Source organism: Panthera pardus, unplaced genomic scaffold (genome assembly GCF_024362965.1).
Source record: "Panthera pardus isolate Hobbes unplaced genomic scaffold, ASM2436296v1 HiC_scaffold_10, whole genome shotgun sequence".
Taxonomy (NCBI): domain Eukaryota; kingdom Metazoa; phylum Chordata; class Mammalia; order Carnivora; family Felidae; genus Panthera; species Panthera pardus.
In genome coordinates, this window is record NW_026526655.1 from 57,108,143 (window position 1) to 57,126,446 (window position 18,304).

Here is an 18,304-nt window from a genome sequence, read left to right on the forward strand (position 1 = left end):
CTGTGCTGACAGCTCAGAGCCTGGAGCCTACTTCCAGTTCTGTGTCTCCCTCTCTCTGCCCCTCCCCTGCTCTTGTGCTCTATTTCTCTCTCTCTCTCTCTCTCTCTCTCAAAAATAAACATTAAAAATTTTTTTTCAATCCACTTTTCCTATACAAACACAGTATCACTGTATTCCCATGGACTGCATTTACTTTCTTAGAGCTGAACTTTTTTCCAACGTTAGGCCTAAAATAAAATATGCAGAAATCTTTGAATTGTTTCTGTATCATTTTCATTGCTGGAGGGTACCTCCAGAGGTCACCTAGTTCATCCGGATCTCCAGTCAGGACTCTCCCTAATACTGAATATAGCTATATAGTGATCTGCATTAAGAAAGCTTTTAAAGATCCCTGGGGTTGGTCAAAAAATAGCTAATATTGGTCTGATTCATAGAACAACATTATACATATGTCAAAACAGCCACCTTTATCAAGGAAGACATCCATCAGGGTTAAGTGCTAGCTACAGCTTCAAAAGGAAAAGCTTTATTTTCTCAGAGAAAACGGTGGTAGATTAAGGAAATGACCAGGCGTGTTGGTATTTTACTGTTGTTGTTGTTTAGGTATACATTTAATGCTTATCAAAAAGGAAACATTGTCTTGTCAAAGACCGCTGCAGGGGAAGCCCTGAGGTGGCTGGAGCAAGGAGATCACAGCTCCTGTAACAAGTCCTTTCAAATAGCTACAAAGCTGGGAGTGGAAGGGTGAGGTGGGGCTGTTTTTCAAACAAGATCTGATTAGCATCAAGTCAATGGAGGGCAGATGGTGAAACACAAGAATAATATCAACAATCTGAAACTACTATCATACTGTATGTTAACGAACAGAAATTTAAATAAAAACCTTTAAAAAAGAGGGTGAAACTGTGAAAAACAAAAAAAAGAATAATATTGACAGACCTGAGTTCTACCCGATCTCTTTTTATTTCTTCAACTCCATTAAACCGTGGGTGCAAAAGACAAGAATTTAAGTGTAACTTCAATCTCCTAAAACAATCGCATCACAGTTTTACAGGGATAGTAATCACCCACAACTGTTAGACTTCTGAATTATTGGATTTAAAGCGTGACGCTAGGGGCGCCTGGGTGGCTCAGTCGGTTGAGCGTCCGACTTTGGCTCCAGTCATGATGTCTCAGTTCATGAGTTTGAGCCCTACATCCAGGCTTGCTGCTGTCAGCTCAGAGCCCTCTTCGGATCCTCTGGTCGCCTTCTCTCTCTGCTCCTCCCCCGCTTGTGCTCGCTCTCTCTCTCAAAAATAAATAAAACATTAAAAAAAAAAAAAAGCACTACATTAGAATTTAGAAATCTAGGTAAAAGGAGAGCTTAAAAGTTCTTATCTGGATTATCTGGGTCTTTATGCTTTTTGGTTGAACTATAGAGAGATTTTAAAGATACAGCTATAACTATTCATAAAGTGAGGACCTGCCCTGACAATTGTCTCAAGTATCCACTTGGCTTTGTGTATGACTGTTGCATTTTTTCACATATTTCTGTAAGGTTGCATAAAAGCCTAGTCAACCATGAGTGCTTTCAGGGTTAGAAGCTAGGAGTTTGGGTGAAAACAAGAAGTTTATCACATACCCACCCTCTTGCCAACTTTCAAATTTTGTGCTTCTTTCAAAGAATTCTTTGAAAATATTTCACTTTTAAAAACGGAGACACCTCTGTGCTGTCTTAGTAGGCCAGATGCTTAGTCTGGGTTACAGGAAGTGGAAAGTCTCTGCCAGCTTCCTTTGTAATTCCTGACTTTGGAAATGGGAATTCAGCCATTGAGAACTTTTTGATATGCAGCTGCCTTTCTCAGAGAACGCAAACCGACTAACAAAATCTTCAGGTTGCCTTTTCCTTGCCTGAGAGCAAGAGGTAAAAGAATAAGGAGGTCTTTCTGCAGTGTCTTCTTGGCTTTACGACATTCCCACAGTGGGCACCTTTGAGTTAATGTGCAGTCTCTGTATTCACCATAAAACTCAGGCACTTAAAGTATAGTACCTCCTTAGTTACTTGAATATTTGGCAGAGTAGTTTTTTTTCACCCTTAAACTGCTCAGATAATTGTCCGTTACTTGTTTGTGTAAACAACCTATAAAAAATGTGTTTGTTACTTTTTAAAGTTATTACAGTCAAAAATTTCCCAGAGCAGAATCAAGAAATTCCAAATTGAAGAAACCCCACTAGCTTTTAAGAAAAATCATGGAAATGAAAGGAGCGTAAGGAAAGACAGAGAGGAGCAGATTCTGTAATTTTTATTACAAAAAAAAAGTTCGAACTCTTTACATGCTATGACATTCAATGCCATGTAGAAGTTCATTGCAAGCAAACATTTTAAAAAATATACATACTGTATATATTTACATTCAAGTCTGAGTAGTTGGTGTCAAGGTGTAGTTCAGGTTCGAATCTTCACCCACCCTGTGGATTTGTTCAGCTACTAACTAAACAGCGATTGTATCTTCACTCAGGCACATGAAGAGGTAGAAACTGCTTTTTAAAGAAAAAAACAACAAAACTGGAGTGCAAATGTGAAGATCATCTTTGAAGCAGCTTAGCTACATCAAGGAGGCCCTAACTAGCTTTGGTCATCTCAAGCTGAATACATGTAGCCCATTCTTTAAATTAAAATCTGGAAAACTTTGGGTAGATGTTCTTCTGAGTAAATCAGGGGTTGTCAGAGATCAGCAACTGCCACTCGGCACCCAAGAATTGCATATGACTAAGTTAGGCGACACAGCAGCAGGGCTGGGCTGGCAGCTGGGCACCTTTTCCCTGATAAGACACAAATAAAACACAAACGAGTGGCTTAAGAGACCTCAAATTGATATCTGTACACCTACAGCCTAGAACTCAGAAGCCGACTAGGATACTTCTTTTCCCAAGTGAAACCTCTATCCCAAACTGAACTAGTAAGTCTAGACAGGGGTGAGGTGACCTATGACTTCTGCAGGCCAAGGTTTCTCAGCCCCAAGACTAAACCTCATGAGGGCTCTTGGGCCTGAGAAGGGCTCCCTGGGCTCTTGTCAGACTTGGTGGTGCTCGTTCCTGAGAGGGGGAGTTGGAGGGAAGCCACAGGGGTGGCCGAGGGGAGAAGCCCTTCTCGTTCTCTTTTCTTCTGTTTCATCCTGCGGTTCTGGAACCAGATTTTGACTTGCGTATCATTCAGCTGCAAGGAGTTGGCTATCTCGATGCGTCGGGCTCGAGTTAAGTACTTATTGAAATGAAACTCCTTCTCCAGTTCTGTCAGTTGCTTGGTGCTGAAATTCGTGCGGATCGCGCTGGAGGGGCTAGCGGCTCCATACTCGGCGAGTTTGCCTGCAACATAAAGACAGGGCATCGGTGGGGTGAGAGGACGCGGACACAGAACGCGGGCGAGCAGCGGGGCTGGTGAGAATCAAAATCACAGCTCAGCTCTCCTGGGTCTCTGTAGACACAAGGTGTGCCAGGAGAAACGCCCCACGGAGAGCGCCTTCCCGAAATTTCCTCAATGCCTGGCACATTTTCGGAGCGTGTACTTGGGGCACGCTCAATGGAATGCACCTACTTAACAGCGCTGCGGGACGCATTTCCTTCCGAAGTCCTAAATCGCCGTCCAGAGGGGCAGCTGCAACGCGCTCCCAGCACAATTCTGCGGAGGAGGCTCCGATCCCAACCCCAGTCGCGTCCGTCCAAGGCCCAGATACTTACTTTTCTTAGGGGCGTTCCTCTTCACTTTCATCCACTCGAAGGTGCTGAAGGCGGCGGGGAGGCCGGAGGCCGGCGACGCAGACTTGGGGTAGGCGCCAGGGGCCGGGGACGCGGTCTGGAAGGTCCCAGGGTGGCCGTCGGCTGGCTCTTTCAGACACGCCGGCAAGGGGCCGGGCTCGCCGAAGGCCGCGTAATCCACCTGGCCGCTGAGGAGAAAGGAACCACTGCCCGAGAAGACGGCTGAAGTGGCGTAGTGGACGTGCGCCCCGCCGTCGTCGGCCGGCCGCCCGAGCGCGCACGGGAAGTCGTACGCCGGCCCCGGCCCCAGGAAGCCGTAGTCCGCGCCCCCTGCCGCGGCAGGTGCGGCGCCCGGCTCGTAGGCGCCCTCCAGGGTGCACGGCGCGTAGGAGGGCGCGGCCGAGGGCGGCGCGGAGGGTGGCGCGGGGGTGGCCGGGGGCAAAGGCGCAGGTCGGGCGGCGGCCAGGGGCAGGCAGCTGACGAAGGCGCCGTCGCCGCTGCCCAAGGGGAAGGCGGGCTGCAGGGCCACGGGCCGGGCGTCGGCGCGGCAGAACTTGGGCGCGAAGCTGAGCGCGTCACCGCCGCCCCCGCCGCTGCCGCACGACACGTATTCCAGGTAGGAGCTCATGGTTCCGGCCCACCCGCCTGAGCGGGGGCCCGAGCGCGGGGCCGGGCAGGACCGCCGCGGGCTGCGCCGTTCCGCCCTTCCTCTCTACCCGAACTGCCTTCGCCGAGCCATGGCGAGCGGGCCGGAGGTAAATAGTGGCCTAATATAGCAGCGGGGGTGGCCACGTGGCGCTGGCCGGCCAATGGGCGCCTGCCCCGCACGGCCGGGGTCCCGACTGGCGCGCTGCTCCACGCGCCTGCCCCGCCGCCAACTTTGCCAAACCTGCGGGTGGCCGCCGTCCAGCGCCCCCGGGCCGCGGGGAGAGCGGGCGCGGCCCCGGGGCGGCGTGGAGAAGGGCGGGGCGAGAGCGCCGGACGCCTGCCCCCCGGGACGGGCACTGGACGAAGCGGGAGGAGAAAGGCAAGACTAGCCGCTCGGGTGAGGACGAGAGGATAGAGGGCGAGACGCTTGTTCTTCTGAATCGGTGGGTGGCTGATCCCTCGGGTGCGGATAGTGGGCACTGAGGTGGGGAAGGGGTTAAAAGGGAGCGTGGAGTTCGACCCGTGGGCACTGTTCAGAGCCCTATGCGCTTTCGGTTTTCCTGGCACTGGTGTTACCCTTCTCCTAAACCTAGAGGACGTGTTTACTTTTCCCTCGCTTTCAGCCTGCCTCCGATTCACCGGACTAAATGTTGTGCCCTAGGCGCTGGGGCGCCCTGGGGCCCTGGGGCCCTGGGGCGGCATCAGATCTTCACCTTTAGACTAGATTTTCACGTTACTTCGGCAGAGTCCCTTCAGTTTCCGCTCTTACCGTTTGTGGAGTCAAGGTGGGGGCGAGTGTTGGAGCGCCAGGTTTTGACTGGGACAAAAGATAAGGTTTCTGCCTTGCGGAGAAGTTTACCAGGCTTCCCCCATAACTGGGTTATCCAAATACAGCATCTGCGCTTGTGGTTGAACGCTCGTGCTCCTCTCCGGGAGGCTGGCTCCCGCACCCGGGCTGCGCACGCTCTGGCTGGGGCGCTTGGCTGGAGGGTGCAGAGGCTTCCCAGGGAGCCGTCAGATCTCAGAGGTTTGGACGGGCTTGTACCTTGAAGCAATTAAAGCTTCTGTTCCATCAGATAAGTGCTGCGTCGTCTCTTGCGAGTGAAATCTGAGGGCTCACAATGTTAATGGGCTCACGTCTTTCCCTTGATAATACGGTTTTGTTGACGGAGTGTGGAGAGACGGGAAATAAAAGCGCAACTGGCACAGGAAATGAAGAGTAGAAAGGTTACAAAGACCGGCTTTACATGGACAAACTTTTCAACTTCCTTGAACATTTCTTTGGGGCTGCAGGAAAATAGCAAAACTATATAAATAAATGTTATTTACACACAGCAGTCATGAGAGAGGGTGGCTTCCTAAAACTGTGTGAATACGGTCTACTCTTGACTTATTCAAGTGCCCTTGAGAATTTGATCTATTATAGCCTCTTAGTTATGGTGACGGAGGTTTTATTATTGTTTCACTGATCCACTTGTCATGCAAGAGCGATTGAGCCCTTGCCTAAAATTCCACTCTGAGGAAGCCGGGAAAATAGGAGCCATCACAGTCCGGGGAGCCAGTTCCTTACAGGGATGTGAACCTGTGAATAAACAGAGCCACACCAGAAGTGTTACCCTGGTGAGGGTGAAGTTGAGCCAAGGTGGGGAGGGGGGAGGTGGAGGGTACCCAGCTAGGAGTGAGCACAAAACTAATAGTTCTGGTGTTGCGGCACTGCTGGAGTTCTGGGATTTGGTTGGGAAATGGAATCCTGTGCTGAAGATGGCCCTTCAAACTTGATGTTGCTACTTCAGTCTTTTCCTTTAGCCAATCAGATGACAAAGGTCCTAAATAGTTCTTTGAAAGAGAAAAATAGAGTCTTTTTTCTAGCTCTCTGGACAGGGAATGGTAGAGCTCTTCAGACCTAGCTGAGACTTCATATGTAGAAACATTTTTTGGCTGTCCCCAACTCTGATGGCCATACAAAAATATCAGCGACCCAGATGCTGCTGAGTTCACATAACACCTCATGCACCCCTGGCTAGACTTTAAGAGCCAGTTTTTACCAGGATAGTGACCTAGCATGCACACCTCTGTCTAAATCAGTCTTTCTCTCGAAAGGTTTTCAGTTAATCACAACTCCTAGGCCCAGAAGCCCCAGCAGGTCAAGAAGGAAGATGGCCTTGTAAACCTCTCTGGAGAAGGCATCCTGCAGGCTGCAACTCAGGATGTAGGACAGAAAACTAAGCCTAATTGCCCGGCAGATCTGACCAAAACTTATCACACTAAGGGCCTTTGCTCTAAGGTTTCAGGGAAAATAGGCAGCCTAGGTGCCTTGGCAAACTTCATTGCAACAGAGACCAGGCTTCTGCTGCTAAGCACTTGGGGCAAAGGTTGGGTCCTTCCTGTCACAATTAAGCATTGACTTTGATCCACCCATGAGCTGTCTACACTGTTTCTCTGAAGCAAAATTTTGGAGATTGAACTTTCGCTGGTGGAAGAAAATGTCCTAAAAGAGAATGAGATTTTTTTCTTAAAATTGTATTGTTTTGTTTTCAGAACTATGAGTGAGAGTTGCCGGGAGGAGGGTGTTCAATATTCGTTCAGACCCAATTGCAGTTCAATGATCATTGCGTACAGAGAGCTACATTCTGTTCGTCCTTCTCTCTACTCCCTTTAACCTCTCAGGCTTTGGCATATCCTACACCTTGGGGCCAAGAGCTGCCATCTCAACCCCTGGACTGGTCCTTGACTTATTCATATTGGAGCCGAGACTCTGGTCATCTCAGACTCAGAGTCATCATTTCCCAAGGACCTACTGTGTAAGAACATTTTGTTAGGGGAGGTCTAGGCTGCACAAAAAAAGATACTCTCAAACCAAAGGAACAAGGGATTCATTTCTGGCACAGGTCTCGACTATGCTATAAATCTACTCCAGAAGAATGTGAATCTACAGTTCTCTTAAGGAGAGATCGGAAGATATTATTGGAGGAGCTATATGCAGAAAGATGTGAACGTAGGATATTTTGAGTAACTTTAAAGTTTGTCTCCTAGATGTTCACAGAGTATGGGAGAAATGTCTTACTAATTTTATTGCTTGTTCAAGTCATGAATTCCCAAGGGTCACTTGCCCTGCCGGGTCCGGGTGCTGTGAGTTCTCAGCAGGAGGTGACAGCAGAGGGGCCTGATTGCCAGGTTGTGTTTGATGTAGGAATGCTTTGAAATCTCTCCCATACTGCTAACCAGGGCAGCCACCCTGAAACCCCCACCCCCCATGACAACCTTTGTCTCTCATTCAAACAACAAACTTTTTTTTCTCCTGCAGACAGAAGACAGAAGTGAGGGAGGGTGACACTCTGGTCTTCTGTATGTTTACAGTTGTTCCTAAGAAGCCTCTTGCAACCCCTCTCCACGAGCCTCTTCATGTTACCCCTTGGAGACGCTTTGAGCACATGCAGACTCTTGGCTCCACAGCCCCAAAGGGTAGAAGGGCTCTTGCTTGTTGGGGTGAAAAGCGGGGCGGGGGGGGGGGGGGGCGAGGAATGGTGGGGGGATGGGCTTTTCTCTCAAGCAAGATTTGTAGTTCTCTGCAGAAGCCTTCAGTCATCCCATGATGGAAGTGGGGGTGAAGGACAGGAATTCTAAACCTATCAGAAGCCTGATAACAGGACCCTCCTTGAGGAAAACAGTTTGGAGTGCTGTGCCTTTCCCTGCGAGCTTTGTGAATGAAAGGCTCATGGGTCAAGCCCTTGTCTGGCACACAGTAAACATACAAGAAATGTTTGTTGGACAGAAATAAAAATGGACAGAATGGTGTGTTTTTACCATGACTAATATCGGATAAAAGATATCTTTAGATAACGGCTCCCAAAACCAATTCATGTGGGTGGAAATCAGCATAGAAGCTTCTTTAAAAGTGCAGGTTCCTGAGCCCACCCAAGAGATATTTATCTAGTATGCCTGACTCCAGTAGGAGTTGTGATAAGCCTCTTGAGTGATTCTCAAGCAGGGTTCTTGGGAACCATATTTTGAGAATTTCTGCCTCTCAGAAATTGGGGTGGGCAATGTGGGAAGAGAGCGGTAATTTGGTGGGAGGGGCCCTTGGCTAGCATCATGAGAGCTCATGGCTAGCGGGAACATTATACCTGAACAGTGCCCAGAAGCCTCTTGGGTGGTAGGGGCAGAGAATGTGAAATGGCTCTCACATTTTGGTTTGGCAGCCTAAGTCTAGTTGGGGTGAAGTTTTATAAAATATCCTTAAGTAGTAGTCAGTAGAACTTTCCCAAGTTTTGCTGATAAAATAGTGCTTTGCAGAGACCTGGCTTCCGCTCCTTGTCACCTTCCTAACTTGGCTTTAGGGATGCCAGTAAGGTAGGAAGTGAAAGGCGTTTGTCTCTCCCGGTCTCTTAGAGAAAATGTAGAGTAGTTCTGAGGTAATGGAAAGAAGGAAGGAGGAGTAGGAATAGGAGTCTCAAGAGGGCGGAGCCAACTCTTCTTTCCTTCCACCTCTCCCAAATTGTCTGGAATGAACATCTGAGCTCCGGGGAGCCAGAGGGGATGAAATGTCCCTTGGCCTAAGCTGTAACTCTTCCTTTGATTAAAGATCAAGATGTCATAAAATGTCAGTGCAAGAAGGCCCCTTAGAGATGAGTGACATTGAACCCCTCATTTCAAAGAGGGAGTAACTTTACTCAGAGGTTAAAAGACAAAACTATCGGGGTGCCTGGGTGGCTCAGTCGGCTGGGCGTCCGACTTTGGCTCAGGACATGATCTTGCAGTCTGTGAGTTCAAGCCCCGCATCGGTCTCTGTGCTGACAGCTCAGAGCCTGAAGCCTGCTTTGGATTCTGTCTCCCTCGCTCTCTGCCCCTCCCCCACTCCTGCTCTGTCTCTCTCTTTTTCTCAAAAATAAATAAACATTAAAAAAAAAAAAAAAAAGACAAAACTACCCTGCAAAAAATGAGGGAACTAACTTGGGTCTCCCAGCTGTCTACAGTCTGCTGCCTGTCCACAGTGTACGAAGAGGAAAGAGTAAAACAGCCCCTCCTTTGCACTGTGGCAGGGTCAATGCTGAGCAAGCAGAGCAGTGTTGAAGGAGACACCCTTGTTTCTGGAAGGCCACACAGGCAGTGTGACTGACTGGGAGGCTTGCTGGCCTCCCTTTGCAATTTGCTGAACTGGTGCTCCAGACTTCTGAGGCCCAACCTTGAGCTACTCCTACAAGAGAAGGCAGAGGTGGATCTGGGTCCCCACCCCCTCCACCACGCAAGGGTTAAGGATCCCCTCATTTCCTGCTGAGCTTGACCCCTGGGGGATCAAAACCAGAGGTGTCTTTCCATTAATGTAACTGGATAGTACAAATTTAGGACCGTGTGAACACAGGTATACCCAGGTCGGTTACACTTGTACTAATCTTTTTCTCCTTTATTTTTTAAATAGGGTATACATTGAAATTTACATGGTTCAAGATTCAAAGGGTACACAGTGGTATGTAGTGAGCATCTTTCTCCCATCACCTAGTTCTCCTTCACATAGGCACCAGTTAAGAGTTTCTTACATATCTTTCCAGAGATACCTTATACGTTTCTATCTATCTATAAATCCCCCCACGTTGTTTTTTTTTTTTTTTTGCTTAAATGATGGTGTACCAGACAGACTCTCTCGCACCATGTTTTTTCCCCTGTTGTATCTTGAAGATCATTTCCTATAAATGCATACAGAACTTCCTGGCTTATTTTTACAACTTCATGCTGTTCTGCTGTACACACCTACCACAATTTATTTAACTAACCCCCTATTAATGGATATTTCGCTTATTATTCATTGTTTTCCCATTACAAACACATGTTCAAGTTTTTAACCTATTAGAAAAATCCCCAGACATGGAATTACTTAGTCAAAAGTATGTGCGCTGGCAATCTTGACGCAGATTGCCATATTGCTCTCCTTAGATGTGAATCACTTTATGCTTCTGCCAGCAACATATGAGAATTCCTGTTACCTCATACCCTTGCCAAGTCAGTGGGATAGTAAAAGTTTTTATTTTTGCCAGTCTGATAAATAAAGAATAATACCTTTTACTTGTCCTTATAGCATCTCCAAAAATGCCATTCTTTTTTATCTTGTTTGATCCTTTCATAATTCTAGTTTACAAATGGTAATGGCGACACAGAAAAGATAAACTGTTGGTCGTTATCACACCCAATGTAAATGGCCAAGGTCAGACATTCAGCACTCTTTCCTGTACTGCACTGTGCCCGAGGAAGCCTAAGGAGATTCAGAGAGAGTGGGTGGCTTCAAGCATTCCCTGAAAGACACAGGATATAAAAAAGCTTTCCGACATCTGCTAAGAGGCCTCCTCCTTAGTGGTCTGATACCAAGACCACATTTCTGCATGTGTCCCTGGAGAGTACCCTCCGGAAGCAGAGGAGCTCTAATTAGCAATATGATCTGACCTAGTCCTAAGCATTAGCCTGCATTCAATATCTGGGAAGCAGTAGGTGTTGTTTTTAATTTTCCTGAGACTTATTTCTCACTGGACATCCAGGATCTAAGTTATTGATCAGCATGGTGTGGGTAAGAGGATGTTTTCCCTTGGTTTTAGCTTTGCCTGTGACTCTCATTTAGACCTGGTGAAGATACCTGGTGAAGATACACACACACACACGCACGCACGCACGCACGCAACTTTACTGATAAACTTATGAGGTAGATATCTATTGACTGTTTCACTGAAGATGAAACTGAAGGCCAGAAAGATTAAGTGAATTGTTTAGGGTCATACAATGTATCAGCAAAACAGAAAATACAGTGTAGACCTAAAACGGAAGTCCTTAGTTTCCCCCTGCAAAATCTTTTTTCCCCTTCCTGTATTCATTTTGGTGAATGACCTGGCCACCCAATCAGGGCCTCTAAATAGAAGCCTAGGGATTAACATCCATAACTCCTCTTTCACTTGTCCAACTGTCAGCAAGTCCTGTGAATTTGTCCTCCTAAATGTCTTCCCTCTTCATCCTCGTTACCTTATAGTTCCTCCCTAGGCTGGATTATTGCAGCAGCTTCCCCTTCTTCTTTCCTTCTTGCCTCCTATCCCTCCTCCAGTCAGACACAGCATCCCTCCCAAAGAGCAAGCTTTCCAAATAGATAACGTCATGTCCCAGTTTAAAAACTTCAGTGGCCTCTCACTGCCTGCAGATTAATTCCAGACTCCTTTCCACGGACCTCATACAACCTCTTTTGCCAGCCAGATGCTCTACTCCAAACTCTCTTTGTTCCAGGTTTAGACCTTGTTCTTTCTTCCCTCCCTGCTTGCATGTGCTGCTCTTTCCACCGAGTATGTCCCTCCTTCCTAGACCTAAAAAGCTCATACTTCAGGAATCAAAATTCACCTCCTCTGAGAAGCCTTTTCTGACACTCCACTTGTGTTAGTGGCTCCTTCTCTTTATTCCAGGAACCTTTAGGCCACACTTCTGTTCTAGTGTCTGTCACGCCGTTTTAGGATTCTTTTTCTTCCCCAGTAGATCAAAAGGCATACACTATTAGTGACCCATTTTTAGATCTCAGAGCCCAGCACAGTGCACACAGGAGCTGTTCAGCAGGTATTGCTGAAAGGCAAGGAGAGAGAGACTCTGACCCAAGGACAAGAGGACCAGTATTGTAATTGCTTAAAGAATTCAGGACACTGTGCAAGACTTAATGCTACAGCTTATATCTATCTAAAGTAAAATGATAGTAGAACATCTCTCCAAAGCAAGTTAATTTCCACCTGAGAGGATGCTGAGAGAGAAGACAGGGAGGGAGGAACTGGGATTTTGTCTTTCAGGGGCTCTTTCCTATAGGCTGAGGCAACAACTTTTAACTAACGTCAGAAATTTCTCAGCTGATGTCACTCAAAAAGAGGGTAAAAGAGGGGGTAGCCTGAAACTTTCTTAGAACTTACCGAGGACTACAAGCACCACCATAAGAACGCTTCACCACCCACTTTACCCATGACCTCCTGCTGCAAACAGCTCTAATGCTAATGACCTCCTTCTCTCTCCCTCCACCAACGCTTACAGTTTTCAGTCTATCCCTTTCTGGTATTTCTAAAATGAACCCCAAAAGAGCTGAAGTAAAAATACTCCAGTCCTTCCTTCACACTTGAAAAGAGAGGAGAGGCGTATCATTATTAAGGTTGGCATTTTACGTGTATTTTTATTGTTCTTTTTATATGGCATTCAGGTTTAGTTCCAAGTTTAACAGGGATACCCTTGCTTCCTTCCAAATAAATGACTCCTGCAGGTAAATAAGAGAACTAAACTAGCTCCGCCCCGTCCCTGAATTCTAGTCCCCTGGGAATCTTTTTTTTTTTTTTAAGACTCTTACATAGTGTCTGCAAAACCTGGGATTTTCCTCTTCCCTTTCCAGGGGTACAGCTGCTCTAAGGGTGTGACGGGGGGCGGGGAGCCGGAGGGGGGGCAGGGTATACAGTCTCCGTGCGTCTGGGGCGGGCGCGGGGGCCGCCCCTTGGGAGAACTGTGGGCTGCAAGGGGTCCGGAGGCGGGGCCGGCAGGCGGCCGGGAGGACAGGGAGTGGGGGGGTGTCCGGCCTCGCGCCGCAGAGCGTGGGGCAGCGGGTCGCGCCCTCCGTGAGCGCTCACCCCGGGGTGCCGGTGTCTCCTCTGCTTGCAGTTTCTGGTCGGCTCCCAGCTGGCCCAGACTTGCTCTGAAGTAGGAGGAACCGCTGTCGAGTGAAAAGTGCACACCGGGTGATTGATGAATTCTTAATAGGACTAACCTCTCCCGCCACCCCCCCCCCCCCGACCCTCGACACACACTGAGAAATCCTTCACCCAAGCCCCCCCCCCCCCCGCCCCTCCCCAGGCCTCCTCGCCGGCAAGAGGGGACGCGGCCGCCAGCCGGTTGGGTGATTAACTCACCGTTTGTCTTTCGGAAAGTGTGCCAGGTGGATTGAGGCAGCCTGGCCGCTCCGGCTCTCTGCTGACTGCGCCCGGCTGCAGGCCGGAGAGCGCGGAACGAGCGCGCGCGTCACATGGTGGCGCGGCCCGGAGCCGGCCTTTGTGCCGCGCTATCGCCCGGCCGCCCCGGGGAGGCGGCGGCTATTGTTCCCCGCGGGGGAGGGAGGTGCTCAGACTCGGGGTCCACGCCAGCCTCCTCCCCAGAGTGTCCCCACATCTGAGGACGGGTGGGGGCTTCCTTTGTGTGTTTCGGGCCTGCGACGGGAATGGCGCGCCGTTGCCGCCCCAAGGGGCCGCAGAAGGGGCCGAGAGGTTGGTGCCAGCGCTGTAGCTACTTCGAGCTCGGCCCAACCGACCGACCCAGTTTCCCGCTCTGCCCTTGCGGAAGAGACAGGGAGGGATGTGGTATTTGTAGGGCAAGCGCTTGGAACAATAGAGCCATCAAAAGGCCTTCTCCCTGGTCTCCTCCTAAGGCAGCTAGGCTCTTCTCCCCTCTTTCAGAAAGGCCGAGGCCCAACAGGTCCTCTTGGCCTGATTTTAGGCCTGCTTTCCCAGTAAAAACACTTCATCTGTTCTCCACGAATCCTAAGTCTCCTCCTTGGACTCTTACTGATGTAAACATCCCATTTTCATTATTTTCCAGATACTATTCTTCCATAAATTGATCCAGACTAGCCATAGGAACCAGTCAAGATATTTTGCCACAAGATCTAGGACAAGAGGATTTACCTACTATTGCCCACCTTGCAAATCTCCTAGGGACCTTTCACCTGCTTCTGCTACTGCAAATGATTGGACATCCATTTACATTTCCTCTTCTTCATGTGTGGAAGGAAACTTTTGTTCACTGTGCTTCAGGCTGCACCTGGCCTGAAAGTGGGTCCTTGAATTCCCCTTGTACCATTCCAACTTGCCAAGGTGGTTATGAGACCTGAGGGAGGTGTTTAGGCGTGGACTTTGGGCCAGGTGTGTAAATCCATTTGGTACCAACTTTGGGCCCCAAGGATAAGGGCATGTGTAGGGCACCAGAAGAGAGGGGAACAGTGAAAACTAAAATTTCACCCTCTGTGATGATCTTCACCACCACCAGTACCAACAATGCTGTAAGTACAGAGGATTCACCTACCCAGTCGTTTTTCCTCTCCATCCGGGCCCTCTGCAAGAGTGAGCCAGTGCTCAGAGATGGTGGAGGGTATGGCTGGTGACTCAGTCTCAACTGTGTCTCAACTGTGTCCAAAGGTCTAGGGAGAAGTCTGCTCACCGGTAGCTATATCCTCTCTGGGAAGGCACAGCGCCCTAAAGTGGTGAGGCTGTAGGCCTGTGGGAACTGGGGCCTCCTGCCCCTCTTTTTATTTTTATTTAATACTCACAAACTTCTCTTCATCCCCCCCCCCCTTTTTTTCCCTTACAGTTTCTGAAAGAAGGACCAAAGTAACACCAAGAACTCCCAGATGAAGAGGACCTTCCTGGATCTGTAACTGGGATTAACCAGTTCTTTACTGGGAGAGAAAGTTTCAACTAATCCTCAGGATAAAAGCAAACAGGCCTGTGACTGTCCCTTGAACACTGACAGTGTAAACAAGCTTCTGGCTCCTCCAGGTCAAGCAGAGGAACACTTTTCATTAGAATGTTGGGTTTCTTCTTTGTTATTCAAACATACACCCACACACATCCCCTTGTCCCTCCCTAATGAACAAACCTCAACAGATGGAGAGCCTAGGCTCCCAAGACTTATGGCTGAGAAGATGCACTTCACTCAAGGGTGGGTTGGCTTGTACAGAATGGGGGAGAGAGAAGAAATGGGAAGCTAGTATAGGTAATTACTGTCTTTTAATACTCCTTACAGATAGAAATCCAAAAAAATCCAGTTCCGCAAGGTTAGCACCCTCTGGGGCCTGGGAAACCGATTTGGCTGATGTGTCTGTGATAGGGACTAGGCTTGGGGCTGCACCAGGGGGAAAGTACTCACTCTATATTCTATCATTCTCTCTCATTTGAAAGCCTGTACAAAGAAATGGTACAAATGGATGGTTAACTTAATGATTCCATCAGAGGCGGATTTTTCTCTGTCAGGTCCCGGGATGAGGCTGAGGTCTGAAAGCCAGGAGGCAGAACATTTACTTAATCGCCCTTTCTTACCGCCTTTCCAGGGGCCAGGACTGCTCTTCAGACCTTTCCTCTGCCACGTCCCCGTACCCCTGGCTAGCTCAGTTGGGTCTTCTTATCCCACTCCTGGCTGGGCCTGAGTTTCTCCTGGTAGCCACGGCAAGGTCTCCTTATGGCTAAATCTTTTCCCACTCCCACCTCCCATTCTACTGCGGGCCATTTTTGCAGCCCTTCTCTACCCAGCTGTAATTAACATTTGATTGCCTGGACAGAACAACCAGGGGCTCCCAAACCGCTGCCACCCCCATCCATGGACCCTTTCTTCAGGCCTCAGGATGATCCCCCACAACCTCGCTGATCCCTCCCCTCCCCCAGCCCTCCCCGCCGCCCCTATAGGAAAAAAAAAAAAAAAAAAGCCGAGCTGGTCAAAGCCTGAGCCAGAGAGCCACTTCCTCCTCTGGAGCAGCAAACGGGGTAAACCTCCCAGAGACCAATGCCCAAAGCGAGGCCCGGCCCTTCCCCACCTCCAGGCGTAGGCCCAACAGTGCCATTGTGAGGCCTTTCCCGACGCGGAGCCCTTGGGGAAGCTGCGCACACAAAGGCGAAGCCGCTCCTGGAAGCCCGGCTTGCTCGGCGCCCTCAACCTAGCGCCGGACAGTCGAGGCCTTGTGCGCTCCCCCATTGTACCCCGTGCGGCCGTCTCGGGCAAAAGTCACGGGCTGGGGTGGAGGTTTCCTTCTCCTGCCAGCGTGCCCCTTCCCGCTCCAGGTCACACACTCCCCCCACTTCCCCGGGAAGGAGAGGCCTGGGCCCAGAGCGCCATTGCCCAGCCGGTGCTCCCCTCCCCCACGCTCTTCTTTCTGCTTTCCCGAGGCCCGGGAGGGAGGAGGCGGGCGCCTCCGCCGATAGAGCAGCTATTGTGACCTTCCCTCGCCGAGCGGGAACCCAACCGAGTGTACCGCTGGCGGGGGAGGAGGCGACTGTATGCGCAGACCTCGGGGTGCAGAGGGGGGTGGTACTGGGAAATAAATAAAGGTTTGCAACCTTGGGCAGTTGGGCCCTTCAGAGGGCGTTTGGTTGTGTTTAGACTCCGGTGCTTCCTAACACTAATTGCGGGCTCAAAAGGAGCAGAATTTATGGCGAAGGCCAAGGCGGCTTGTTTATAATTTATGAAGTTTTAAATGGCTGTGCTGCAGGCCCTCCTCTCGCCCTGGCCGGCGGCCGCGCGGGAAGCGCCTCCCCAGACTCGCCACCGCGCCCTCCTCCCCGCGCCAGGAGCGGCGGAGTGTGCCCATCACATGACACGCCGAGGGCAGGAAAGAATCCAAGCCATTCTAGGAAGCCTCGGGGAAACCTGTCACCAAAGGTGAGAGAAAGTCAATTTGTCCCAAGCGAACTCCCCCACCCCGTTAGAGAGGGGTGCCTCCGGGTAACTGTCCGGAGAGGGAGCCCCCGACCCCGCACCTCTCTTGAGCATCAGTGTGAGAGGAAGCTGATGTCAGCCGGCCTAGACACCGTTTAAAGTCTAATCCATGAGACCTAAGCCGCAGATGACACTTGGGGCCTTGCAGACACCCGCAGACTCAGCAGATACTCCTGCGGTAACACACCGCGCTGGAAAACGCCTGGAGCCATAATGCATTATGTATTTTTATTATTATTTATGGTAGGAAGAGGAGATGAGGGAAAACCGGGCTGAATCTAAACAGCCTGATAATTCATCTATTTAATATTTAGCCAGTTAAGAAAGGTTGTTGTAATCCCTGCAAGGCAGCAAGCTCTTCTTTGACTTCCCTAATAGCTTAAAAAATAATTTCTCACAAGACAATTAGAAATTCTGCCTATGGATGCAAATTTCATAGAAAACAATTTTAAACCTTGCAAATGGGTAAAATATCCCTTCAGTTGAAGTCATTTATTCTGTTGATACACTTGTACAACATGTATACTCTAAACCTGCTCAGATAAAGTGAAATTTTGCAAAAGGATAATCCCTACCACCCCCCGATCTAACATGCCATTTTAAAAACAAAGGAACAAGGGAACTAGATATTATTTGAGCTATCATTATTTAGCGAAACACAAACATCCAAATAGAAACGATTGTTGTTCCACCAGAAGATTAGAAGTTAAATTATTTCCACACAATGGGAATTTCACCTCGTGTCACCGGGGGGATGTAGTAGGAGCTGTATTATTTGTCAAACCGAATAGAGATGCGTGGGCTGACTTTGCTGAAATACAAAAGACTTGAACCTTATCTGAAGGCGCTTTCCTTTCCAAGTGTCTCCTCCTAGAGAAGCGGGTGGACATTGTCCACCCCTAGCCGAAGCCAGGCTAATATTTACAAAGTGGATATAAATCCTTGAAGACATTTTTGCCCGTGTTGTACAAAGAAACCGGAATAAACAAGGTGTTTATACTTGTTGTGTTCCATTAATTAAACTTTTATTACTTTACATCGTGGGGAACGTTTGTTTACTTGAGAAATGAACCACCAACCATCATAAAGGAAAAAGTCCTGACAGCATTTCCTAGAGAAAAAGCTTAGGTGCGTGTCTCCAAATGATCGTTTCTTTTTGTGCACCTTAGCTTTTTCAGACCTCAGTTCTTCTTACAACTTCTTGTGTCTTTTCTTTGATTGTCAGTTTTCTTTCAAAGTTTATTTTTTATTAGCGCAGAAACGTGAGAGCTGGCCTCCCCAGTGTAAATGCAACCTTAAAAAGTCGATTTATGTCTAAAAAGAAGGTGGTGGAAATAGCATAGCAGGCACAGCACAAAGCCCTACCCAGATTATCCCCCCCTCCTCCCCGGGGCATTTCTGGGTTTGCATCCTCAGATTTCCACCCCCCACCAATGTCAATAGCTGCAATGTAATCAAG

General features: G+C 49.0%; 1 protein-coding gene and 2 long non-coding RNA genes across 4 annotated transcripts; 1 reads left to right on the plus strand and 2 right to left on the minus strand.

Annotated features, from left to right (window-relative positions):
* Positions 1 to 2,265: 2,265 nt before the first annotated feature.
* HOXD1 (homeobox D1) lies at positions 2,266 to 4,478 on the minus strand. The gene is made up of 2 exons (XM_019460388.2): positions 3,718 to 4,478; positions 2,266 to 3,345 (listed from the first exon to the last, which is right to left on the minus strand). The coding sequence occupies exons 1-2, from the start codon at positions 4,361 to 4,363 to the stop codon at positions 3,011 to 3,013; spliced, it is 981 nt and encodes a 326-aa protein (XP_019315933.1). The 5' UTR covers positions 4,364 to 4,478; the 3' UTR covers positions 2,266 to 3,010.
* A 93-nt stretch (positions 4,479 to 4,571) lies between these two features.
* On the plus strand, positions 4,572 to 17,844 carry LOC109273508 (uncharacterized). Of its 2 annotated transcripts, none has more exons than XR_002083089.2 (3): positions 4,572 to 4,826; positions 13,960 to 14,419; positions 14,728 to 17,844. It is a non-coding gene; the product is annotated as an uncharacterized LOC109273508 (long non-coding RNA). The 2 variants fall into 2 exon arrangements; XR_002083090.2 differs by having other exon boundaries at positions 4,572 to 4,780.
* Positions 12,001 to 13,961, minus strand: LOC128778322 (uncharacterized). Its single transcript, XR_008423899.1, has 2 exons — positions 13,278 to 13,961; positions 12,001 to 13,081 (listed from the first exon to the last, which is right to left on the minus strand). It is a non-coding gene; the product is annotated as an uncharacterized LOC128778322 (long non-coding RNA).
* Positions 17,845 to 18,304: the final 460 nt, after the last annotated feature.

Coding starts and splice junctions, on each gene's coding strand:
- HOXD1 (XM_019460388.2), bottom strand. CDS start 4,363: ATGAGCTCCTACCTGGAATACGTGTCGTGCGGCAGCGGCGGGGGCGGC. Junction 3,346..3,717: donor GAGGAACGCCCCTAAGAAAA/GTAAGTATCTGG, acceptor TTTATGTTGCAG/GCAAACTCGCCGAGTATGGA.